The following is a 27,516-nucleotide window of genomic DNA, read 5'->3' as shown; positions in this document are numbered from 1 at the left end:
CCATTATAATTTCTTTTTCTCTTTCCTACCACACATAAATGACTGCAATCTGAATAATAAGGTTCTCCTGGTCCCTATCAGCCAATGTATCCAAAATTTGGGATGGTATAAGCATAGCACTAGCATAGTACCTTAAAACAGGAAGCTTGGCCTGCTGCTATCTCCTATGTCTGCTATGTGTTGTGACAAGCAACTTTAGTCTTCAAGGATAGCAGCCAGCCATCTTTTGCTTCCCATAGATTTTCTTTATTTGTTAGAGATGTAAGAGAATCAAAGAATCATTAAAGTTGGAAAAAGCCTCCAAGATCATCAAGTCCAAGCTTTGACTGAGCACTACCAGCTCTAAGTGCTACATCCAGTTGTTTCTTGAACACTTCCTGGGATGGTTACTCCCCCACTTTCCTAAGCAGCCCATTCCACTGCTTAACCACCCTTTCAGGGGCGAAATTCTTTCAGATGACCAACCTGAACCTTTAGTCTGCCAAGGATGTTGTGATGATGAGCACTTACATGTGTTGGAGAGAAAAACGGACAAATTCATGGAAGAGAGATCCACTGAAACTGATCAAACCCCTACAGGCCACATGCAGCTTGTGAAGTTCCTGAGCCAAAATGGTTGTGATTTGGGATAGGATTAGGGGAAAGTGTTGTAATCTAACTGCCTTGTGATTACATTCCTCCAAACACTTTCATCTATGTCCTCTGTCACTACTGTTTACACTACTGGAAGTGTCCTTTGTTTTGTATATACTGATTTTAATTTCCTCTGCAATGGCCTGTTCTTGGCTTTGCCTAAGGGAAGTCTGTATTCCTAGGATTAAAGCTCAGTGATTCTAATTTTACTGATTTTTCCATTCCTCTGATAATTGTCTCAAAAGCTGAAGATAGCAAATAGCTGCAAGAGATACCCCAGAGGTAAGAAATAGGTCACTACTAGTCCATGCTACCAGTGGGCTTTGGGGACTCCCCAGCTTGTATTGCAAATGGCGTGGAAAAGAAAGTGAAATGTCTCACCCAAAGGGGATAATACAAATAAAAACCCCGAGATAGGTGTAAACCCCTGGTGAGAGTTAGGCTCAAATTACCAAACAAGAAAAAAGCAAGTGCTGAAAGAGTAGGTCTGTGTATCATAACACCTCCTAGCAACTTCAAATGGATATTTACAGCAGGAAAAAAAGCTGTTAGTCCCAGTGGGAAACCCTGACCCCAAGGTTAAGAGAATGGAAACAGTTGGTTTTCTTTACAACAGACACTTGTGGGTATCAGACATTTGTCATAATTGACACTCTGGTGGTGTTCACACTGGGATGGATAAGCCCCATGTAATTATTACCACAGGGGTTATATTCCAGAAAAACTAGCACAGCAGAAAGATGGTTTCATTACTTATTCCTATTTATACTAGGCTGCTGGTAGGAGAACAGTCAAAGTATTTGATCAGGGTAAACAGCTTTTGGGGAAATTGGACTTTAGCTTTAGCAGCTGGAATTCTATGGTAACCCAAATTTTGATAGTCATTCTTTGATTAATCTGTTGGTTTTTTTTTTTTTTTTCCTTCTTTTTTTTTCCTTTTTTTCTCCCTTTCTTTTTCCATGTCTTTTTTTCTCTTTAAAAATTTAATGCACTTGTAATTAATTTCAGAGGTGTTAGTGCCCAGTGAGATGGATTTAAAAGTCAAAGGTTTGTAAAGGAGTCATATCTTTCTGGGTTAACAGCAAGTGGGAAGAATTTTATAGCTGTGATGCTGAAATGGCAAGCTGGGGCTTTGCTGCCAACATCCCAAGCGTAAATTGCTAGATAAGGAAGTCTATAACTATTACCAGAACAGGATCACTGTGTGTCAGCTGTTTATTTATTGTCAATATTTCATTAGAAAACAGTTCTTCCATTTACACCATTGGTAAATGAGATATCTGCTTAAGTTAAAGTGATGATTTGAATTCAGCTAAAGTGAATAACAGTAAATAAAAGTCATTGTTCTGTAATGCTGTTTCAGTCACTCTGATTAAATGAGTTGAACAGCATCAGTACAGTTGTTAATAAAGAAATGAATACAAAATGATCTTATTTGCACTAAAAGAATATCTCCATGTTGTTAATGGCCTGAATCTGAATCACTTCTCTATATCTTTAGATTGCCTAAATGGAAGGCTACAGGAAGGAAATCTCTGCTCTTGCTACCTGTTCAAAACTTCTTAAGAGAATGGACAGACATTCACGTGTTGGCTTGTCTGGCAGCACCTGGGATCCCCTCAGGCAAATGTCAATTTGAAAGTTTGAATTTATCTCTCCTAAAATCCTTATCCTCCGTGTTCAGGAGAAAAAAAATATTAAAGAAAGACTCACAGGCACATTCCTAAGGGAAGTATATTTTCCCTGCTATTTCCACTGTATCTCAACTTGTTACAATTTCCTTTTAGATATTCCTTCTGATAATCATCACATTGTTAATAATTTTATGTATGGGGATTTCTTTGAAAAGGTTTTCAAATGAAAGTGAAAAGGTTTATTCCTACTACTTAAAAAATTATTTGCAAAAAGGAAATAGATTTATTAGACTAACCATTTTTATAGAAACTTATGGGTTTTTTTTATATTTTGCACATCTGAATTGATCCTCATTATGGGCATATTTTTTTGCTTGGATGTTTGTATTGCTTCTCCTTCCCCAAAAGGTTCACAGTGGCAATCTCTTGCAGAAATCATCCTATTGCAGGCCTTTTTGAATTCCTGCTTTCAAAACTTTGTATATATTCCTTGTGTAGGGAAAAGAAGTGTTGTAATCTAGAAGCAGAACATCAATGCATTTGGTAGAGATTCATCTGCACTTTAGGCTAAGGCTTTGGTATTTTGATGGTTGTTTATAAGAGGCAATAGCCTTCCAAGCTTTTTGAGTTTTGATCTCAATGGGACACAGAAGCTTCTGTCTTGAAGAAGAATGAGATATTTCAGAAAACTGATCATTAATAGCTTGCTTGTGGATGATGTAGAGACTAGCAAGACACAAGTGATGTGCTGGTTGGCAGCATTTTGCCTCTGAAATTTATAATCTCAGTTCTTTTTCTGCACTTCTGCTGACAATTCTGCTCTGTAATTTCTAAAGGAAAAAACAAATATCAGGGCATACTAAAAACCTTGTTAATCTCAGAGGTAGTGTATTTCCATGTCTTCTGTTACTATTGCCTGGCTTCCTAGGGACTTATTTTTCCAGTACTTTCTCCTGGTAAAGGGCAGACAACAGAAAGACCAATAAATCAACTGTTTTACATGAGACCATAGAGTATAGTGGCACAAGAAATTGCATGTTACATCCTGTCACGGCTGGTATCTTCCAAAATGGACCATCCTTTCCTTTTTTGTTGCTCTAGGTCTTGATGGAGAGAAGTATAGCTTGTGACAGTTGTTTCACTTGGGTGGAGCAAAGAGATCACTCCTTTCACATAGAGGATTTGTTTGTTACTTGACCTCTTCTTTACTACCACAGTCACCCTGTTTATTGCACAGAACACAGTCTCTTTTCAGTTAGACTTCTTTTTACCTTTTCTTAATAGAGCCAGATTTGTTCCAATTATTAATATTATTGATAAGCCTGTATTCATAAGCATATTGTAAAAATGCTTAAAGCTGTGTTCACAAGAGACAGAGGGAGGAGTGGGGCTCTTCCTTCTCCCAGGAGAGCAAAAGTTTGCTAATGCCCTGTGAGGGAATGACAGATGATTTCTCTCTCAGGTTATACATGCTCTAAATCCTTGCCACTGTTTTTCTCCAGCAATGAGGAGACAGATGCTACTGTAAAAGCACAGAACTTGTGCAAATCCTTTACAAAGACCTTTATTACTGCTATGAGTAAAACCAAGTGACTTACTTAACCTTTCGTACTATTTTTAGATGAGCTTATGTTTCTGAAGGATGTATTTGATTGCCTTTCATGGTTTTGGCTAGTCTTCTGTTGATTTTTTTCCCTTTTCTTTTAGTGTGATATGGGAGGATGAAGGTGTGATAAAGTGTCTGTTTCTCTGAGCTGTTGTGTTGGTATTTGTTAACCTGACATTTTGTGTGATGTGCCCAATTCCCTTTCTAGCAGTTTCTAGTAGCCATGGGAATAAAGACAGCAGAAATCACACTTTTCACACACAATTTCTCTCCTGAAAAAAACCCCAAAAACTCCAAAACTGGTGGAAGGGATAGACAAATGATTTTGTGAACAAATCTCTGATTTGGCCTCAGGGTAAATGCTATGAAGTCTTGGGAGAGGAAGTTTGTTTTTATTTCACCAGTTTAATGTAACCTGGTTTGCAAGAATTGCTTTTACATCCAGAGAATGCAGTTTCAACTCAGATGTCTTTTGAGGGTCTGAGCCATCTTCCACAGCTGTCATTGAGACTCTTGTAGTGTTTTTAATGGAGATTTCACCATGGTCCTCTTCTAGAGCTTTTCTCAGGGACTGCAATGTGATGGGGATCAATTAGTACGACTGACTAATTACTTTGCAGAGAGAAGGCCAATTGGTTAGGAGTTTCATTGACACCATAAAGCTATGTGGGTACTGATCTCTTGGTAGATATCAGTGACTGATGAAAACTACTGATGTTCTAGATTGTAATCTAAAGGCAAATCCAGGTAACAGATTTGTCTCTTATGCTGTTTCTTCTTAAGCATCTGTATTTTATGCATGTGCTTTTTATTGTTTATAAGAAAGAGTATATACTGGACTGTCATATGATGTTTTGTTTTGTGGTTTTGTTTTGAGTTTTTTTTGTTGTTGTGGTTTTTTTTTTTTTGGTGGGTTTTTTTTTTTTTTTTTTTTTTTTTTTTTTTTTTTTTTGGTGTGTGTGTGTGTGTATAAGGATACGTAATTGTCCATCTTCTGACATAGAAGAACCACAGAAAAATACAGTTCTGGAATGAGGAAGTATCATATATTGTCACCAAAACTAAGTATTGACATACAAAGTTTTAAAACACTGTATTTTATTACTTACTAAGACTGGGAGGAATATCTGTTCTGGTAAGTACTTATGAGTATGTGAGAGAAGCAAACAAGGGAATGATTGATTGTGTGAGGATGAAGGCTGGGGAACTGATACATACATGCTGAGAGAGAGAGATGTAGATAAATACCTTTTCACTGTGGGTGTCAGCTGGAACAGATACCTCAAGCTTGCATTCAGCCTTAACCTAAGGAGGTGTGTGTATAAATTTCTCCTCGCTACATAATCAGCACTTCTAGAGGAAAGTATGTACCTATGTGAAAAAAACAAGTACATACCTGATGTAGAGTTAAATGAAAAGTTGTTTCAATAGCTGAGTTCCTGCTCTTATAAAATCAGGGAAATTGTGGTCCTCTGGAAAAATATGTAGAAGCTTTGAGGAACCTGTAGGGAAAAACATAGTTCTCCTACGTTTTGCTAAGTGGAACATTTGGAACTTTCTGCTCCCCTACCAGAAGTGCATCTGATACACTGTACAGGGATTTCAAAGTTTAATTTAGCTTAACTCTTGGCTGCAAACAACTGCTGATAAATTTAGTTGGGGGATAAGGGAAGACTAATAGCTCCTTAAAAGGAGCCTGAAGATGAGATAGCAAAACAAAAACATCTGCTAGACTCTCCCTTAGAATGGTAGCACACCATACAGTCATATTTTAGAGAAATAAATATGTTGGTTTTGGGCAAGGAGTGATTTTTGTAGATCTAGACACTTGGAGAAAGAAAACCAAATCTGTGTTTAAGGGAGTTGTTCCCTTTCTGAAGTGAAAGAGGGGGTATCTTGACTGGAATCAGTAATATATAGCTAACACCCTTCTCCTGTGGTTCTACATAGTTTGCTAGTCCTTTAAAAATAGCCGTTGTTAACTTATTTTCCCCATTATGTTTTTTGTTGTTGTTGTTACTGTTTGGTTTTTTAAAATAGATTGTAATGTTTGTATAGTCTTCAGATTTCTTTGTCAGCATTAATTCAAGTGTGCATTCTTAAGCAAGGCTACCACATCTTCTTCAATTTCTCTGTGGTTAGTAAAGTAGTATTAAGCAGTATTTCATATGTCCAGTCAAAATGGAGACTCAAACCAAATCAGTACAAGAAAACTCATTCAGGTATTTATTTGGAGAATAGACTTATTGGAAATTACTAGAAGTTTCTCTTCCTAGATGCTTCTTTCTCACTTGTTTTATACTGCATCAAATTTTCAAGATCCAGCTGTAAATGGAGCCTTTTATAAGTATTGTACTTAGATGTCTCATAGCAAGAAACAATTCTTATGCCAAAGGCAGTGTGATCTTGCACAGTCTTCTTTATCCTTAACTTTTAGACTATGAACAGTCCCTCTGAAACTAGATTTGGAGCTGAAATGAGAATGAAGTAACTATTTAATGCTTTTATTTCCTGCCTTCTTCACATAGCCTTCTGCTATCCCACAGTTACATTTTTAGTTTTTCTATTGCCCAAAGACCTCAGAGAGAACTTACATGAGAAAAGGTTAAAAAGAAAAAAGTATTTGAATAATTATTATTCAAACTAAGAGGGAGTCATCATTTGATAACATTTCAATCTGCTTAAAAAGAAATGTCCTTTCATAAAGTGTTTAATTATCTTGTGGGTTTAGCAGCTGGATGGTATTATTTAAGCCAAGAGTTTATTGAGATTTGCAGAAGGATTATATGTAAAAGCAGAGTGTCTGTTGTTAGCCAAGCTAAATCTGATAGAATTTGAAAGCATAAGACAGTCATCTGTAAGAATGTGAACTATATTGCCAAGTCAAGCAAGTGTGTTTGGTTTTCAAATTTTTTTTGTGTTTTGCAACAACAATTGAAAAGAAAGTATTCAGATTAGAAATACAGGTCTGCTCTGATGAATCGGAATATGGAAGGAGAGAAACGAACCATTTTTCTAGGATAAAAGTTTCTGTTACGTTCATAAACCCTTTGTATGTTTACATGATGATGTAGGTGGACTGGTAAGCCCCATGTCTTGCATTTAAAATATGTGAACAGTAACTTTTCTCTAACTGAGAGCAAAATGTCACTGACTTTTCAAGTTATACCTCTAAAATACCAGTTGGAGTTATGTAGTTATGTGGTGAAAGTGTTATTTTCTGTGATACTTGTTCTCTGAATCAGGTCTATTTATAAAACTGCAGCCTTTCTGACTGCTCACTAGTTAACAGCCTAAAGAGTCCAATTTCAAGTTGTGTAAATGTTTCTTCATCCTTCGTTTCACTGTGTCAGTATGCCAGGCATTGTGAACGTTATAACAGTTTTATTTCTTATACTAAGACTCTTGATGTCTAAAGGCCACAGCATTAGCAAGAATAAAGAGACTGAGGGTAATGGGAGACAAACTACTATGGCAAAAGAAAACCCGAAGAAATGTATTAGTTACTAATAAAATTAGTGCAGGTCCAGTGCTTGTGTGGTGCATAATTTTAGTCTCTTTATTTATTTTCATGGCAGACATACTTCCCTCCTCCCCCTTTTTGGAGCACTGAATACTTGAACTGTCAAGAAACCTTTGAGGAAGGCTGCTCAAAGGTACTTTACACATCTCTCAAGCTCTCTTGATTATTTTACAAGTATCATTAATGCAGACCAGGTTTTCCCTGGGATTACCAGGTCAGTTTATAGGTTTCTTGGTCATTCCAAAGCTTCCCCACACACTTGATAGACTTGATGACAAGAGAGCTGACAAAGCAGGTGCAGGCCCAAAGCCAAATAATTAGCTGCTATTTAGGGGAGGTGCCTTGAGGAATTATTTTCCAGCTTAGAGGTTCAAGGCTAGAAGGACAAAGGTTGGGATCAATAAAGGAAATAAAAGGTTATGTGAAGAGAAAAGTAGGTTGAGGAGGAAGATGGGCTTGGGGAGGGATGAAAAAATTTCACCATTTCCAAGGTGAGGCAGGAAAAGTTTGTGATCAAAGAGAAAAGAATTTGCAGATGAATGAGGTAGGAAATATAAGCAAGACATGGAGATCAGTTGATTTCTTCTTTCTGTCAATCCAATCTGAGAATATGCATCAATATATTTTACTATGATGTTATTAAAGGGAATGATTTTAGGAGAATGTGGATTTCATCTCATTCCTTTTTTTTTTGTACAAGAAATTTAATTTTATAGCACCGTATCATAGACTGTCTGAAGTGTTCATGGTTGCCAAATGCCTGAGAGATTTTAATTTAGGTCAAGCAGATTGTCTTGGCTGACCAGTAACTCTGAAGGAGGCTTTGGTTGTCTGAAGATAGCATCTGGTATCTGCACATAGAATAAGTAAGGTTAGAAGGGGCCACCAGATGTCATATATGCAATGAATAGCTCAAAGATGACCCAATATAAAGGAAAGATTAAACTTGTCTAGTCAAAATTTGCACATTTCCCATTATAGAGATCCCACAGTCTTTCTAGGCCCTTGTTCCAGTGTCATGTTGAATTATTTTTCTTATCTCAATTGAGATTTTTTTGCTTGCGTAACTCTGTCTCCTGTCCTTTCATTGTCCACCTAGGAGAAGAGTCTAGCTGTGTCTGCTCTTTAATTTCACTTTGTTTAGTTGGACTAACAATTGTATCTCCCTCCCAGTCTTTTCCTTTTTAAGCTAAACCACGTAATTTACTTCAACCTTTCCTTGAATATCATATGCTCCAGCCTTATTTGTCCTTGGTTAAGCTCTATCAGACTGTCAATATTTGTCTTGTTTTTGAGGATCCAAAACTAGTGATGGTATTCCAGATACAGTCTTACAGTATTCCAGACACAGCCTGATAAGCATTTACTAGACAAGAAAAAGAATTACTCTTGACCTACTGGCTACTGTTTTGCTACTGCAAACATCCCCAACAAACTGAAGTGTAAGTATAGAGAGAGAAATAAAGGCTAAACAATGAAGATCTATGAAAGAAGAGGAAAAAACAAGGATTTGAGTAAAGCTTGGTCAGCAAAATTGCAAATGTTGTGGATCTGAGACTGTAGTTGTGCTAGGCAGCCATGCTGTCAGACAGTGGGAAAAAGGCTCTGATCTATTACCTTTTATGATGTAGAGGTCTTGGCAAGGAATATTACTACCTCAGAGCGTCTACAGATTTTCAGGTACCAACAGAGTATATTCCAGGCAGTTCCCCAGAGAGTAAGGTCTAAATTCATCAGTTTTCCCTTCTTATCTCCTAATGTAAATCATATTGGCATATCTAAGAGGTATAATTTATAGCCAGCCTTCTGGGTGGTCAGCTTCACATCTCATAAATTAGATAGCCAGACACATGTGGGTCAAGATTGGAAATGCACTGCAATTCTTTAGAGAAAGGATAGATTCTTTCCAATTATTCCTTACATTTGATTGTTTCCACACATTCCTATTTATGTTACTCTTTTTGTCAGATGTGCATTGTCCCTGTTTTTTTCGCTCATTCTGTCCTTTTTCTTCAGTGGAGCATGTTAGTGGTTGTAGTAAATCAGAATATGAAGTTACCTGACTTTATGTGTAATCTTTTGTTTCTCTGACTTCCCAGATATAGAATAAAGGACTATGTCCCTCTTCCCAGCCTTCCCTCCCTTGTTCTCTCTCCAGAAGCACATGTTTCACAATGAGATGAACTGCAGAGAAAGTTCAAAGAGAGTTCTCTGGATGTCAAAGATCATGATGCTCTCTTGCAGGTGAACAGCAGAAGGAGATGTCCCAGCTCTTCTCAAATTCTAAAGAAAGATTTAAATTAGTCTCAGATGGGTCTGTGGATTATCACAGCACTCACTGTACAGCAGCGCCTGAGATACTTCCTTTTTTTTTTTCCAGACTAGGTTTGGGCTTGATATTTCTGGTCAAAATAATTATCAGAGAAGAAGCATTAGTAAGGATGATGTTGTACCATCCAAAGAAATCTTTAGGCACTGCAGATTATTTTGTTTAGACATAAAGTTTTTACAGTAGAAGTTACTGATGCAATTCTGTTATGGAAGTTCTTTTGTTTTTGTTTTTTTTTTTTTCTTCTTTTTATCCTGAAGTTCCCTCACTGTCTGTTTTTGATACAGTCAAGAGAAAGAAGATTGGAGTGGAGAGAATACAGTGGTGTGGGGGGTTCTCCTTCTGGCAATATCAGCACCAAGGAAGAAGTAAGTAGTATTGAAAATGTATGTAATTCAATACTGTGGAAAATGATGATTCCACTAAAAGGCACTGGAAGCAAAGAGGGGAGTCTGTTTTTTCTGGTTAGTTAATGGGAATTCATCCAGTTCAATCCCCTACTGCGCAAATCAGCCCATGTTTTGAGGTTTACTTGACCATTCTCATTTTAGTAGAATGTATTACAGTGCAGACTATCTCTGTGAGATGCAGATATATTAACCAGGGTGGGGAGAAAAAGAAAACAGATTGTCTTTCAAGTCCTTGACTATAATATTGCAGAAATCAGTTTTTATACTATCTCATCAGGACAGTAATAAAAGACCTTTGTGGCCAACAGCCTGCTTTAGTTTTAGAGCAGTCAGACAGAAACGAATACTGGAAAAAAAAAGGAAAAGTGTGCATCTTAAGTTGACTGAGTATTTGCAATTGCTGGCAAATCCACTGGATGAATCTTCTGACAGAGTGGACAGGATGAGCTGGAGATAGATCCCTGGTAAATCTAAGAGCCAAAAATTGGCTAAACATCTTGGACAAGTTTGGAAGCTTGTTTCTTGTTTTTTGTTTGGCTCATTTCCTTGTCCCATCCCCCCTTTCTCTGCAGCAGAAGCAGTGCTGAAGGGTGTGCACTCCGTCTGGCAGGCTGTTGGAGGAGTCTCTGGCCTCAAATTACACAGCATGAGAACTCTGTGCACAAAATTAGCAGCAGAGTTCTGTGTATTAGGTGCCAGGGAAAAATGTCACATTCAGCAGAACTCAAGAGGCGAGATGTGGAACAGAAAGAACTGGAACAGGACATCAATCCCCCTCTACCTTTTACTGTTTTTCAGCAGACATATCTGAGAGTGTCATAACCACCTTGTTTGGACTACAAATTATTTGGGTAGCAAATAGATTTTATTGTATGTCTTAGTCACAGGCATGTTTGATTTTTACTCCACCCCCCTTCACTTCCTCCTTTTCCTTTATTTTGAAGTTTTCTTTTTGCCTTTTCACTTTCCAATCATGAAAAACTGCCGTTGCCATACGGTTTTCTGCCCTCTTTTCCACCTACCTGCGTTATGATTCCTGATGAGAAACCCACTGTTATGGCACTGCATTCACATTGTGCAACAGCTTGTACAAGTTGTTTGTAGTGAAATCTGGAAAAATGAATAAAGTGGTGGCAAATGAATAAAGTGATGGCAAACAGGGCAAAGGCAGAGAGAGGAGCAGGTACTCAAGAACTGTGTTCTGTAGATACTACCTCAGTAGCTGCAGCCTCATTCAGAAAAACTTTTAGAGCAAAGATCATGGTTTGGGGTGTGTTTTGGCTTCTTCCATACATCAGAGAAATGGTAACATTCTTGCCACACCACTGTTAGATTGCCCTGAAGCATATGGGTGAAAGAGGCTGCATTAGTATCTGTGTGTGGAGATGGATTGTCAGGGGACAAAATGAATTATTTGGAGCCGTACATGTACACACATGCACTCACTGTATTGTCAGAGCAGAATGTTTTTCTAAGACAAAGTTATCAGGCAGTACTTGTTTAGTGTATTCCTCCCCATTCATTCTCCTCATCATGTTGATGTCTGTGCTGTGAGCTGGGCTGAGAAATTGATCTGTGGCTTAAAAAAGTGTTTTTACAGCTGGCTTAGTTAGCTGATGTATTTTGCAGCACAGCCTCACATGTGCCATCCTGTGAGGCAGGAAAAAAGCAAGAGTATGTGAAGACAGGGAATTTCCTAAGTTGTTACCATTACCATATACTCATTTCTTGAAATCACAACTTCAAAGTTCTCCAGTATCTTTGTTTGGCTCAGATTATTGAAGCAGCCCACAAGCACGATGATGCATTCCAAGATTAAATAGCACTCTGGGCAGAAAGTTTTTCATTTCCTTTCCTTGTTCATTCTGTAGTAGGACAGGCCTGTTGGATACTGCTGTTTAACATATATGATAGTTTAGCCACTACAGTCTTTTCTGAGGGTTTGGGAATCTGTTCTAAGGCCTGGTATCAGAGGATTACTGGCACATTTTAAAAGAGCAACCTTTTTATATTGTTTTCTGTTTGCACTGCAGGTGATTTTGAGTGCAGGTGGGTTGCAAAGGATAATGGTTGTAGTCTGTCACTTTTTTCCTGATTTTCTCCAAGAATTATACCTCTACTGAGCATTTTTCCTTCTCACCTCTCCCCTCATGAGCAAAGTCTTAGTCAGCCCTATTTTACAGATGGCAAAGCTAAGGCAGAAAGAATTACACACAGCAAGGCAGTAGCTGAACTTGCTATGGCAGTTAATGAAGAGGTCTCTTGTTCAGACCCAGTTTCACATAACAAGGCAGCCTTCTGCCTATTGAGATATGGGAGACATAAACTCCAGCCTTCCACACTTGAAATGGACAGTTCAGCCACCGATTTGGGATTGAATTGCTTATTGAAATGTTAATTGGTGCATTCATTCCACAAGTTTATCTTTCAAGGAATGAAGGCTGAGGTAATAAATGGCCAGTAGGTGAGGCAGCAGGTGAGGCAGGCTGTAAGTGCACGTTGTGAGGAATAGACAGAACAGAACTTTGAAAATCCCTGGACTTTGCTATTTATTGCCTCTCTATTTGCCACTTGTCTGCCTATCCTAATCTCTAGCCCCTTTACCCCCTGATTTTATTAAGGAATATTGTCCCAATTTGTGAACCATTAGGAAATGAGCCATAAACACTCTATAAGGAGCAGACTGGGTATTTCTGCACCAGAAAATTGTGCTTCTTTGACTATATCAGTGTATCTTAAGTAGTACAACTCCCCTAGGGTAAAGACAATTATACCAGTGTAAAAGTGCATATCCAAATATAGCTGAGTCCCGAATGAGAAGGTACCTTTTTACCAGTAATAACTAGGTCCACAGTAAGGGACAGATTTATTACATTACCTTTAGAAACCTGAGGTGACAAAACTGGGAATATAGCCATTTCATAATTCATGTATATTCCTAGGAGACAGATAAAACCTTCATAGGGAGAATTGGCCCACTTGAGGTCTTAGTTACTGGCCAGTGGTGCCTGTCTCTCTTCACTTTTCAGAAAACTTCACTTAACTACAGGCACTTACCTAAAGTTTCTAAATAAGGTAAAAGGAATTTGGTCACAGGATTTCTTCAAATGGATGGGGAAATTAAACTGTTAGGAACAGTGTAGGCTGATTTGAATTCATCACTGCACAAATTTTAGCAAATCCCAACCCTGTTTTGCCATTTGGGGAAGTTCCGTGAAATTTTTTTGAGTAATTTTAACAGGTCTTTTGAACTTGTGAAATAGATGAAACATAATTTTCTTTGCCTTGAGTACCAATCACTCACACAAGATTTTTGATTCTCAAGATGATTAGGAGACTTACAAAAACCATCCTGCCACAAAGGTGCACTGCTGCTGTGCACTAAAACTAAGTTTTAAAGTTCTGGAGGGATGGTTGTAGGCATAGCTCTCTCAGGAGTGCTTGAATGGAACTTTCCTGCTTCTTTGTCTGCAATGGCCAGTTACCAGATTTTGACATTAGAGAAGTTGACTGGAGCGCAGGGCTCTACCTCCAGCCCACATCTGTCATGCACAATAGCAGTGACAAGCTCTGCCCTATTTCTTCCTTATTTACCTCTTTTATCCAGGAAGTGATATGTGATCTGGATGAAGAAATGTTCTCTTGCTTTTTCTGAGCTTCCCTTTTTCTCACTTAATCTAGTCCTGGGCACCAGATATTCACCTTAGCTCTGCAAGAACAAAATGCCCATTGCTCATGAAGAAGTTTCTTCTAACTCTTCCAATCTTAGTGATTCTACTCTATCAGGAAGAAATCCTGTATATTTTAGAAAGGAAGGAGGTTTATTTTAAAAGAAGAATTGTTTTCCACTGAGAGGAAGATCATAATACTGCTTGTTATATTGCTCTGCATAAGAAAAGCTGGTGAGATCTGCCTATTGTATCATGAACTATAAAACCTCAGACTGGCACTGTTGGTTGTGTGTTTCCAAAATAGCTGATAATTTCAAAAGAAAAATCTCACTTTTTGGTTTGTTTGTTGTTTTTTTTTTTTTTTTTTTCCCTGAGATCCTTATTTTGGTCAAGCAGTAGAGTGAAAAAGCCAGGATTCAGGTATATGATTTAGTTTGATATTCTGAGAAGAATGTAATTTTAAAACATGCTGCTCTTTCTTTTAGATTTGGTTCTGTAAACCTCTTCCATGTTGAGTAATAATTTATTCTGGAAATGACACCATTAAATTCACTGTCAGGAACAGTGGTAGATGCTGACCTTTAAATTTCTTCAGTCCAAGATGGATTATTTAGTTCTGTTTATATCAGCAGGGCATGAAAACTGTCTTTTTCTGCAAATTCCTACTAGCTACTTTTCACCCTAAAAAAGCAATCATGGAAATAGTGTCCAAATTTAATTCAAAGAACATTTATAAATTCTATCAATCCATACTCCTGTGGCTTTTTTAATCCCAACAAAATGCATGACAGGGAGAATATCCATGCATTCAGACACTATGAATTGAGCCATTATCAAATGAAGAATACAAAACCAATTATCTTAAGTCTCAACTTATGCCATCTTTGGGGTTTTTTTCAGAGTTTCAAGTTCAGAAAGATAGGACAACTTCAACTTTTTTTTTTAATGCTTTTTTTTCCCCCAACTGTCCTGAAAGCATATAGGAAAGAAACAGTCTTATTACCTACCATTGTGCCAACTGCCTCCTAAGGATTTTGTAGCACTACCTGCAAAAGAGCTCCAAAGATTGCAGGACAGACATTAATGGCTTATCTAATGTAACTTTTGTCCAGCAATTTTACAGAACTGTAATAAATTATTCATGTGCTGTAGTAAAAATAATTGCTTGTTTGTACATGGCTGTATTTGAAAATAAGTATTTTAAAGGTCTATTAAAGCATTCTGTAAAGCTGGCAGTCTGTACAAGTATTATTAAAGGAAAATGGAAAAGATCCCCAAACACTTCCCAAATCAGTGTTATTACAGTTGTAGCTCAGTCTCAAGCAACCACAGGAGTCAAGGCATCCAACTGCTAATGATGTGTATACTACAGAAACAAATATTCCACATATCCTTTGAAAACAATAGGTTGAATGAAAGTATCTTGCAAGCCAACTCTGCCATATGTGTTTCTATTTGATGTTCAGATTCCTTGTAGTTATGGCTAAATGTTATTTCCTTTGCAGATTAATCTGTGATGAGATCAGACATCTTTTAACAATATTATTCTTGTTCAATTTCTCTAATCACTTAAAAGACTTATTCTATGGCTGGTGATTGAGCACAACTGCACAGCATTTTTGCAAGATCAGGTGCATCAGAGAGAAGCCATTATTCCATAGAGACATGCTAAATGGTACAGTTCCTGCTGCCCTAGTAGACATGGTATGTAATGCTGTCACCCAAACTTGATTCAGCTGAGTATTTCTGCTGCATTTTTTGGTTTACCTTTTATTAGTGGTTCATGTCTCTCTAGTGATTTGGGACTACATTCCTATTTTTCATTAAAATTCCTTTGGTTGTTTGGGTCTAGCTGATCCTGTCAGATTTCCAGGGTGCTGTGTATCCTTGTACATGTGTTTTCTAACAGGTGCATTGGACAGAAGGCCACAGTTTCACAGCTCACAGGCATGTCCAAAATAATAGAGTAGATTGTGAACTGTGAAGAGGCATATAGTGGTGGCAGCATATGGTCATGATTCAGTCATCTGAGGATTCTCTTAGTAGTCTCCTTTAATGAACCAAATTTTGTTTTGTATTCCTTGCACTTGGATGAATTCCTGCTTTCTCTTGCACATGTATTTGGGTCGGTGCATAGCACCACAATGACCATGCCAGCCATAGTGTGTGGATGGGTTTTCTCAAAACTGAGAGCTGGCCATGTTAGCTGATGAAATTGGGTATTTTCCTACTGCAGGCATATCTCTTGACATACGTACTCTTAGGATATCAGTTTTGTAATGGATATTTATTTCATTCATGAATTAATTATTTGAACAGAGAAAGGATGTGTATTTGATTAGAGACAGCCTATTTTCTCAGCCCAAATAATAGAAATTGTTGTTTCTACTATAGTAGCACAATAGTAGAAATGGAAAGAAAACGTGGTAGCTGAGGCACTGAATTGGCACAGAAGAACATGGCAAAGCAGTGTTTCCAATCTTAGTTTCACAGCCTTGGTAATCCCTCTAACAAATCAGCTATCCACTCATCTGAGGTAGAAATCTGCCTTTTGTCAGAAAAGCAAGCCTTTTTTCTGGTTGAGCTCAGAACAAGAAAATACTGCAGAATCATAAACATTCTTAGTAGGTTTAGCATTATTCTGTCAGGTTAGTATTATTACTGGCTGTAATCTCTAGTCGAGAGTAGTGGAATTGAGCTGCTTTCAGTTTGCTTTACTCATCTTACAGCAAAGCAGTTGCATAGACAATTTGTCTGAGAGTTTCTGTCGACTTCTTTTGAAGAAGCCTATTCCCTAGATAAACAATGAACACGTATTTTTGCATTGTGTCTATTAAAAGATGTACCTGCATTATATCTAGATTATCTTTCAGGATATTCGAAAAAATTAGGATACCTTTGCTATGATTTTCTTGTCAAAGCTATGATATGTAGCAGAGTAGCAGTGTAGCAGATCACTTAGAAAATGCTGTTCAGAATTTTGTTCTCCTGGTCCCTTCTGCTCAAGAGACACTATATCCCCTCTCAAATTCTATTATGGTACCTAGAGTTATCCATGGAAAGGAGCTGGGTGAAGGGTTTACTTCATTAAAATGCAATGCAATGCAGTTACTCTCAAGGCTGATGATTACAGTTGTAAATAGAGTTTTATTTTGAAGGATGCTGGTTGATTTTTGCTCCATTCAGCTAGGAATTTTTGTTCTTGGCAGCGGAAGGAGGAGAAGGAGGCAAATATATGTTGAACACAAAAATGGAAGAGAGTCAAAGCCTGAAATGGAGAGGCAAGGATGTACATAACTGCTTTTGACTAAGGCAGATAAACTGTGTTACAGCTTAGCCATATTGTTAAGAAATCATGGTTTCCTCATCACTTCCTTCCTTTTATTTTCTTCTTGAAAGATTGTCAACTGATGTTATATAAATGCTTTGTCACTACAGTTAGAGCAAAAGCCAGGGTAAGCCATTACCTTGTCTTTGTATGTGGCAAATGTGGGTTGTTTTGAGCACATGAAGCCAAAAAGACCTCTGGCCTTTAAAGGACTCCTGTCTTACTTTCATTGATCCATCCTTCAAATCTCATCTCCTGTGCCCGATGCCCTGGTGTTTGACAAGGCTGATTTTTCTGATGATACGGTCTGCTCCCATTTTAAAATTTATTCTTTAGCTCCACCTCCTGGCTCTTCGTCTGTGAAAAGGAGGATCCTTGTGAATCACAGAGATTCAAGAAGGGATCAGAAGTATTCATCCTAGTTTACAAATATTTATGCAAAGGTATATATGGGGACATTTTAGCTGAGGCAAAACAGACTTTGCTGAGCGCACTTATACTGGCTTTCAACAAAGGCAAATATTTCAGTGGAGGGTGGACAATGGAATATGTGGCTCATAGTTTCTGCTTTTTCTTGGGCTTTCAGTTTCTCAATTGTGTCAGTTTTGAGACATGACAGACATCACAGAACAGTCTCTCTTTATTACTGTTTTCCCCTGGTACTTCCTCAAACTCGTGGGGGTGTGGAGGTACAGCAGAAATCGTCTGACACTGAAACATGAAAAAAAGATCTCTGAGGCCTTGCAAAGGAGTCTTGTTTAATGAAGAGAGAATTTGACTTTGTGTTCATCCTATTAAACCAGGAACTGCCCAAGAAGTAGAGGAATAGATCTTAGTCATCTGGATTCAAGAAGAACAATGTCTCTTCCCCGACAGCTGCGAGAAAAGAGGTAACACGTCTCTCCCTGCTCCTGCCTTCCCACAAGCCTCATGTAACTCCTGTGATCTGTTTGGTTAATTTGGATGTAAGCATCTTTGGTGTTTCTAAAAGGCTTCTTGTTATCAGAACAGTGTGTAACTCCTACACTATTAGGCTGCTTAGGGTCGAGCAGACCATTCCTTAGGCTGGAGTGGACTTTCTCCTTTTTGTAGGGAATATTCATGACCTAGGACGTAGTGGGTCATTGTCCTCTTTATAGCTGCAAAACAAGTTTCCCTTTTACTGGAGTTTATGGTATGAGTGTTTGTGATATGACTAATTATACCTCTTGGTCTCCATAACCACATCCCTCTTCACAGTAAGGGGTAGTGCTTACAGTATTGTGGGTGGTGCTGATTCATGGCATTTTCCTTGTACAGCAAACTATTGCAAGATGTTGCATCATTACTTCAGCATTTCAAATGGGTTACGCCTTGTGGAAGCCCCTGCTTGCTTGGGACATTTTTCCTACCAGAATAAACTGAGACAACTACCAGTTTTGGTGTTGTGGGTTTTTGGTTGTAGTTTTTTTTTAGGTTTTTTTTGGGGTTTTTTTTTTTGGTATTATCAGAATATTTAACATTTTGTCAGCTTTGCATTTTTTAGATGATCCTTTTAAAAGTCTCTCTTTATCTCATTTGTTATTCTTTTTTCCTCATTCTAGATTCTTTTTACTCAGGTGCTAGTATAAATACCCCTCTGACAACACTGAGTTATAAGACTGAGGCAAAGGTGAATTTGTCTGCTGGTTGTCAAAGCTGTTGCACCAAGGAGAAGGTCATAGAGGAAAAAGCATCTGCCAATCCAATCTCTTTTGTAGTGTGGGCAGTATAGACCAGTAACATGACTGTGGTCATATGGCTGCTCATTAGGTGTTCCTGCAGAGATCCTTCCTTCTCACTTCAAATCCAATTCTTTCTAGGATCTGCAAAGCTTATTCTAACCTTGCCTGCTACAATGTGTTCCTTCACACATTTTTGACATTTTCAAACAAGTATTTTTGTGCTTGCTTCAGGTTATTTGCTGTGACTGGGAGATAAATGCCAAGGTCATAGGTTCAATCCCTGTGTGGGCCATTCATTAAGAGTTGTACTTGATGATCTTTGTGGGTCCCTTCCAACTCCAAATATTCTGTGATTCTGTGATGAATCTTACATGCTGTGACTGGGAGATCTCTCTCCAAATATTTGATAGCCTAGCCTTATTTTTCCAAGCCTCTTTAAGAGTTTGTTTATTGTAATGTTTACAAGAAAACTTGACAACATTTTGCCAGCTAGTGTAGGCACCACTAGTTTTGATATAGAACAATACTACCTTTGTTCTTTTTCTGTTTGTGCTTATCCTGTAGTTTCTTTTCTTATATGTATGTGGTACATTTTACACATCTTGCACAGAGTATAAAGTTTTTAGGATTTAGCTTTGTGCTGTCAGTTTCTACAGCACCTTGCATAACAAGCTGTTTTCTCAGAACTGTTTCCTATTCCCTACAGTAATGCAGTAATAATAGCAGCATAATGTATAATGATGTATAATGATCTCCTTAGAATAGGATCTACTGATGCAGAATTCTGTTTGTAAATCTCCTAGATTAAGGAAGGATTAAGAATGCAACCACAGCTGATCACATTTCTCAGGAAAAGCGTAGCAATTCAAGTGTTTGTTTTGTAGTCCTATTCCTCGAGCAAGCTAGGAATGAGAAGGGTATTTTTCAGCCATAATGAATCATCTCAATGGTCACTGACTTGTGCTGAACTTACTGAAACTTGACGTCTCAAGATCAGACCTCCAGAGGAAGAGAATGACACCCTGAGTTTCTAACGTCTTGGTTTTGATACTAGAAAATGTGATACTGCCTATCTTTGCTCTGTGTGGCATAGGATACCTCAAAGGCTATTACCAATATGAGTAACCTAAATCTTCTGTTCTTGCTTCACAGTGATTTTGACCAGCTTCCAGATGATGTACCTGTTTCAGCTAATATTGCAGATATTGAAGAGAAGAAAGGCTTTACTAATTACTATGTAAGAAGGGAGATTTATCCTGCCTCTATATACCTTCACCTGTGACTGGTTTGGTTGTGGAAAGCAAAATGCAGTTAATCTGGTGTAATTGCTTTTTGGCATGAGTAGCTCCATATGGAAGACTTCTCTGTGCTTTATTTTTCTGGAATGGAGTATTGTTATCCCAGATTCGGTCTAAAAATTTATTTTCCGAATGAAATGTAGGAGATATCCTCTAACATCATAATATCTGATTTGTTTCCTGTTGGAGTGCTCTACCATTGGTGGAGATAGTGGGAAAGTAATTCAGAGGGTAGAAAGGCAGAGTCTTGCTTATTATTCTGTGGTACTGGCAAGTTAGGATGCTCCTATTTTCATAGGAGATAGCATTTTAGGAGACGAAAGAGCACACAGGAAGGGAATAGTAGGGAAAGGCACTAAGATTTTCTGAAGGTTTGAATATGACCATCTCGGTCTGACTTCTGCTGGAGACATTGCTCATAAAAGCCTTCCCACTGCAGTATTCAGGTTTTTCTCTGGAATAGAGTGATGTTTGGTTGCTCTGTCTTTATATTTTCTGAAGGATCTGACTCCAATGTGACTCAGAGGTCAGTGCGTGGAAATTTTGGGTTCCTTTAGAGCAAAGCAATTCTGTCAAAACAGAAATAATATAGTGGTTGAAGGAGGCCAGACAATAATTTCTACTATTGTGTACATTAAAGTCAAAAAAGAAGTATGACTGCCTTCAATTCTGAAAATCAATTCATTTAGATGTCTGTCTGTCTCTAGATTTAGATGTCCAAAGCATCTTATTGTAAAATATTTGTATTTGTCTCCCTAATGTATTTTGCTTGCTGAGACAAAGTGTGCAAGCATAAAGTTGAATCTAGTAATTTCATGTTTCCTTTTAACAGTATATAATATAAAGCAGCCACAGGGACATGCTTCACATGCAAGCTGGACACACACAAATACTACACTGGTGCTACCTTTTTATATCCTAGTGCCTGAATTTGCAGATATTTAGCTGAAGGCTTGCTTTCCTCTCTGCTCCTAAGAGACTATTTCCACTAATGGAGCACTGATCTTATGTTCCTATTTTATACCTCACTCACATTTTTGAGTATTTATAAATATGAACATCAGCCTGAATCCCTCTTTTCTGTTTCAGATGTTTGTCATTGAAGTAAAGCTTAAAGGTGGTGGCAGATACCTGATTTTCCGGCGCTATCGTGAATTCTATGCTCTGCACACCAAACTAGAGGAGAGATATGGGCCAGAGAGCAATAACAGCCCATTTACCTGCACACTCCCTGTACTGCCAGGTAAGCTGTCAGTACCAAACCTTTGCAGAATTAACAGCTTTCTCAGCTCCAGGCTGTCCTATAAGAGGAATGCAATGAGAGAAGTAGTTGTGACAAGGAGCTAATTCCTGACTATGGATGCCGGAGGAGTTATTTTCCATTGACAGTTCCTTCACTTGTGGTAAAGTTAATTTAGAAACCTAAAGTCCTTTAGAAAATATGTAAATGTTTTGGAGCTTCTACTTCCTCCTGACTCCTGATTGCTTCGTTTCTCTGGCAGCCTTTTTTTTTTTTTTTTTTTTTTTTTCCCTTCAATAACTGTCACAGGTTTTATATTTTCCAGGAAAAGTTTTTGTTGGGGCCAAAAAGGAAATTGCTGAGAATAGGATTCCTATCCTAAATGTCTACATTAAGGTAAAACTTAATTTTAAAGTAAAGAATGCACTGGTCATTGCAGATACTTAGCCATTGAAATCAGCTAAGACAGACAGTACTGTTAGAGTTCTAAGTATCTGCTTCTGTCTGTTCTGCTTTCCTGAAGACACAGTGCCCACACTGTGGTACAACCTGGAGTCCTCTTCCCCAGATTGTTCAGACTGTAGGATCTGCTGGAGCATGCAGTTCACAAAGGCTCACTCTCTGTCTTCATATACAGATAGACATCCTTACCAAAACCCCCCAAGATGTATGAGGAAATGGTGAATCTCCAGGCGTTGCATGAATATAGAGTTGGTGTGTGCATCCAAGGGATTAGGAGAATGGTGTGTGGGTTGTGCTTTAACCCCACCATCATCTAAGTGTCACACAGCCTCTTGCTCACTCCCTCCTCCCCAGTGGAATGGAGAGGATAATTGGAAACTGTAAAACCCATTGGTTGAGATAAGAACAGTTTAATAATTGAAATAAAATAAAATATAATACAAATAAATAATTGTAATTAGAAGGGAGGTAACCAAAAAGACAAAGAAATAAAACTAAAGAAGAAAACAAACAAATGATGCACAATACAATTGCTCACCACCTGCTGATCAATGCCCAGCCAGACCACTGAGCAGTGATCTGTGGCTCCTGGCAGCTCCCTCCAGTTACATACTGGGCATGATGTCCTGTGGCATGGAATATCCCTTTGGCTAGTTTGGACCAGCTGCCCTGGCCGTGCTCCCTCCTGGCTTCTTGTGCAGCTCCTCACTGGCAGGACTTAGGAAACAGAAAGGCCCTTGGCCTAAGTAAGCCACTAGTTAGAAGCAAGTAAAACATCTGTGTGTTATCAACATTATTCTCATGCTAAATCCAACACACAGCACTGTGCCAGCTACTAAGAAGAAAACTGACTCCCTTACAGCCAGAATCAGGACAGGTGGGCTTCTGAGAGTACCTGAATTACAGTGAAGATGCACTATACATCAAGGAGAGATATTCTTTGTCTGCATGTTAACTGAAGACCTGAACTTCAAATCAGTAAAAGTCTGAAGCACTGGCCAAGACTTCCACTACTTAAGATTGCCTTCTTTCCATAGTCATTCATGTTCTGAAAAGAAAAACAAAAAGGAATTTACTCCTGCAGTAAATCAGGTACAAAAAGTGAAGCATTGGCCAGCTCCAGGAGTTGAGGAGAGACTGTCAGCTGTTCAGCTGTGTCCTGCTGAGTGAGAAAGGAGAGGAGGGAGATTTCTGGCAGTAATTAATATCCTTCATGATCCTGTAGGTCAGAGAGGTGTATTTGTTACATGTAAATAAATAGAGAATTGCTCTCTCCCACTGTTACACTCTGCTTCCTGCTTGCTCTTGGCACAGAACCTACTCTGCCTCCCTGCTTGGGTGTTGATGGATGAGGATGTTCGGCTGTTCTTCTACCACTCAACCTTTGATGGTGAGCAGGTGCCTCACAGACTGAGACGGCTTCGCCCACGGACACGCCGAATGTAAGTGATTGACATGTTTTTTTCAGCATTGCTTAATGTAAGAGATGCTGTCCAGTTTTGGGGGGAGAGAGAGATGAGGATCACCATTGTGTTTGCCAAGTGAATCCATGAAGAGTATTTCTTGTTTTCAGTAATCTCAGATTTTTAAAGTGGATGTGGTACTTGCATTAAAGGAAAATTCCAAAATGAGAGCATACCTTGCTTTTTAAAAATACTATCCAGCTCTATCTGCCCATTTTTCTTTAATGGTAATCTCTACAATGTGCAGAATATACAGGCCAAGCTTAAGGAAATAGGCTTGCACTACTGAAGTCAGTGTGAGTTTTGGCACTGAATTCAGTGAGATCTGGTTCAGACACTGAATGAAACTGATTACTGAATTTGTTCCCATCCTTTGTCTAAACAGGGACCTGTCCTACATAGCAACATTGACACCCCTTTGGAGAACTAAGTAGACGTCATACTTCATTACCCTTCAGATAAATTCATTTTCCTTTCAGCATTCCACAGATGGACTTGCTTCCTTTTCACCTATCTCAAACAGTGCAAAAACTACATGTGTGTATGATGGCAAAGTTTGAACTAAATGCCATAAATGCTAGAAACAATGATGCCCAGAAGGCAGAGTAGGGGGACTAAGTAGTGCTGTGGAAGAGAGGTCCAGACTGTATTGAAAATTCCATCTGTTCTCAGCAGCAGACACCATCAGATTGCCGCTGCTCTGCACTGAAACCGAGAGAACTAGGGCAGTGTTGTTGCATCCATATTTATTTATTTGACTGCTGCACACAGATTCTCATGCAGTTTCTCCAGTGATCTATGGCTTACATGCCCCTTAAATAGTAAAAACAGACACTGCACTACTGATTTTGTAGCATTTTTAATGACTTGGAAGGACGTTTACCTCCCTGTTGTCTCATTTCTTTGCAGTAAGAGCATTTCAGATCAATTGCCTGTTTTTGACCGCACCGCAGCTCCACGGGCTGAGGTGAGTACTCTGTACAACCTGTCATAGGACAGGAGATTAAACTCTATTTTACTTTGCTAACTTATCCAAATCAGGTTGCCATTTTCAATTAGAGCTTGGGGGAAGACAGTGAAATAAACAGAGAAAAACAATTGATTTTAACAACAGGGAATGAAACAAAGGATGGAAAGAGGTGTTTTGTTCCTCATCACTTGAGTAATAAGAAGGTCCATGGTGAAATCAGAATGACAGGAGATTCAAAACCGAGATATGTGCAGCTTACTGCCAAATGTTTCACATTTGCATAGTGCTACCCATAAGTTAAATCTAAAACAGGTATAAGCTTCAGCTTCATTGACTTCAGCATATGTTTAAAAGCTTTGCAGGTGAAAATACTATCTTAGTATTTTCTGTAACAAAAATGCCCATACTCTTGTCTTTTGTGGTATGTTTTCTCAATATTAAGCACATGAGACTGCTTTGTTACAAGTATTTGTCTGAGCAGGGTCTTGCTTCCTGAAACATGTGACTTTGCCATATAAGATTAAAATCCCCATGCATCTGCTTTGAGATTTGTTGCTTTTGTTCTTTACACAGAGAATGACAGGTCTTGGAACAGTCATATCTCTTGGGCTTTATCTATTAATTTATTAGTATTGAATATACCTACCAGAACTTTTCAATAGGTGAAAAAAGGCTTTTGAAAGGGCTGTTAAGTAGACATCTGAACCACTAGCACAACAGTAGCATTGCTTTGTTTGCTTTTTTTTAATTAAGAGGACTCTTGCCATTAACAAGACCAAAAGAACCTTTGCAACACAGAATAAAGAACACCTTTTCATTTTTGCTCCTCTTAGACCATTTGAATGGTGACCATGTTCTCTAAGGACAATGGAGGAGATGTGCATTTTTGATAACTCAGCCACTTTAACTATCCAACCTTTTGTTAGGGTGATAAGCATGTATTTACCTCTTTTTTTTTTTTTCCCTGAAGAGGGGGAAAATCTAAGTTCCATTTAAACAACACGTCAATTTCCCAAGCTTTCCCACATCTCCCAGTTCAGCATCCGGACCTGAAAGCTAAATGTAAAAGCAACAGTTAGTTACCCTTAAATTAAGACACAACATTTCTGCAATTTTTTAAGGCTTTTTGTGATATTTTGCAGCAAATCTAAAAGCCGTAAAGCTGCAACAAGAAATAATATATTTTTCAATTCTCAGGATTTCAGGCTGTCAGTTGGCTTCAGCTCTGTTGTCTTACTTGCTCTTAAGTGCTTTCAGCTTATGTATGTTGATTTCTCTGGTGCTCAGTGTTCTGCTACTTTAAGAATCCTTGTATGTAGCTCTTTCAGGGCCATGTTTATCCTAGTGCTTTCACTGCTTCTTCAAAGCAGTTTTGCTTGTGCTGAGTAGAAGAAATTGTGAGAACTGCAGACTACAGTCAAATATATGTGACCTTATCCCAGAAATACATATATGATGACAAAATACACACGGTCTTGCTGCTTTATGCTTTCTCCTCAAGAACACAATAGAAAGATTTGCTTTCATAATTCTGTGAATTATTAATTTGGAGGTTATTACTTTCCACAGGCACTGTTTGATTTTCCTGGAACCAATAAACTGGAACTCAGATTCAAGAAGGGAGATTTGATCTATCTACTCAGCAAAGTAAACAAAGACTGGTTGGAGGTAAGACTGCAATAGCAGTATTGAATTATTAGCATACCTTGAAATATATGACTAGAAAGGGCTCTCCTGATCCTTGTGACCTGCCTCTTCCTTTCAAGGAGAAACTGTATCATAATCAGGTCTTACTGTCAAGACTAAATCCTTGAATCCAAATTAGTAATTGTTTGGTTCCTTGATGGTTTTTAGCTTACAAATTTTCTGCCCTCCAGAGTTCTGTTTTCATTTGCATTTGCTTCTGCTGGCATGTTTTTAAATTCTTTGGAAGTGATTAGAACACAGAAAGGCCACAGAAAGGAGATGGAAACTCCATTTCAGCGATTAATTGGTTTCTTGCCTCAGGGTGAGTTGATGCATGCTTCATGCTTCATACCACAACACATGTCAGCCTGATTAGAGAGAACTTGGGTAATGCAGCAGTGTTCTGAAAAAAGGATGAGGGGAACATACTGTGTGTTTGCTGATACGGTATCTCTGCTTCCTCAAACACCACAGCCTTCCTTGCTAACCATCTGACTTGCATTTTTTACACACTGTTGCACTCCCCTGCCTGGTATTTGACTATGTAATTGTATAACCTTTTTTTAGGGATGCCATCAGGTCACTTCCATAGAATTTCTTTTCTTGATTATAGTGGAAAAATTCTTATTGTTGTTTCTATGTCATTTAATTGAATTCCAGAACCTATTTCATGTGGCCAAAATGGCATGGTTTTCTTGATTCGAACATTTCCTATCATTCCAGGGAACTGCTGATGGTGCCACTGGGATTTTCCCATGTGCTTTTGTGAAGATCATAAAAGATTTACCACAGCAGGAAGACACAGTTAATAAAGTTCGCTGTTATTACTATGATGAGACCGTAAGCACCATCAGGTAGGAATAAAATAGTCTTCAAGTTTGCTGAAGAAACACCAACAATTCTCTTGTCATGATATGTAATGATTAGATGTGTTCTAAATACAGGGATATCTCAGTGGAAGAGGATCTGAGCAGCATTCCATCATTCAAAGATCTAATGGAATTGATGAGGTACAATGCAAGCACTTGGTTGTATATTTGATATTTAAACATTTGTCAAGTTAATTCTGTTTTGAGATTTTCCACATTCTACTTGGTCAGCTCCATGTTTTGTGAGTGAAAAACTTTTCAAGTGTCTTGAAGAAGTTACACTTTGACTTGGCCCAGGGCCATCTGTGCAGATACTAGTCCTTCTTGGGATTGTCACTGTGTAAGGAATGACACACACTTCTGACTCAATTGTGATGGGTAGAAATTTCCATTTCTTGTATTATGATAAGAGCCATACCCCCATAAAAGTATCTTGTGTCTAGTACATTTCTTCAGGATGTAGGACATGGCCTTCTAACACTTGTTCAACTAGTGTTAAACTAGATTAATCTGGTGTTGAACATCAACAATTTAGAACATTAAATATTAGAAAATATTGGTAATAGAACACCTAATATTCTTACACTCCTCAGAAAGAGCAAAAATAAGTAGGCAAAAGTGGGTGGTAACCACAGTCAGCTCTTTTGCATGGCAATTCTATCAAACACACAGATTAACTGTGCCATTTATG

At 38.3% G+C, this 27,516-nt stretch overlaps 1 protein-coding gene across 3 annotated transcripts in view; it reads left to right on the top strand.

The window, feature by feature from the left end:
* Positions 1 to 27,516, top strand: part of NCF4 (neutrophil cytosolic factor 4) — a 51,553-nt gene that overhangs the window by 22,824 nt on the left and 1,213 nt on the right. Inside the window, exons 4-13 of one of the 3 annotated variants that reach the window (XM_053943827.1) lie at positions 10,013 to 10,093; positions 17,938 to 18,024; positions 19,990 to 20,074; positions 21,225 to 21,378; positions 21,701 to 21,771; positions 23,152 to 23,279; positions 24,210 to 24,267; positions 25,840 to 25,938; positions 26,680 to 26,810; positions 26,901 to 26,966. In XM_053943827.1, coding sequence (XP_053799802.1) covers positions 17,993 to 18,024; positions 19,990 to 20,074; positions 21,225 to 21,378; positions 21,701 to 21,771; positions 23,152 to 23,279; positions 24,210 to 24,267; positions 25,840 to 25,938; positions 26,680 to 26,810; positions 26,901 to 26,966 — 824 coding nt within the window. In that variant the 5' untranslated portion in view covers positions 10,013 to 10,093; positions 17,938 to 17,992. Of the gene's footprint in view, positions 1 to 10,012; positions 10,094 to 17,937; positions 18,025 to 19,989; positions 20,075 to 21,224; positions 21,379 to 21,700; positions 21,772 to 23,151; positions 23,280 to 24,209; positions 24,268 to 25,839; positions 25,939 to 26,679; positions 26,811 to 26,900; positions 26,967 to 27,516 lie in introns of those variants that run through there. The other 2 variants (XM_053943826.1, XM_053943828.1) reach the window with 2 other exon arrangements.

Source organism: Vidua chalybeata, chromosome 5, assembly GCF_026979565.1.
Source record: "Vidua chalybeata isolate OUT-0048 chromosome 5, bVidCha1 merged haplotype, whole genome shotgun sequence".
NCBI classification, from domain to species: Eukaryota; Metazoa; Chordata; class Aves; order Passeriformes; family Viduidae; genus Vidua; species Vidua chalybeata.
This window is presented reverse-complemented; position numbering and strand designations above follow the sequence as displayed.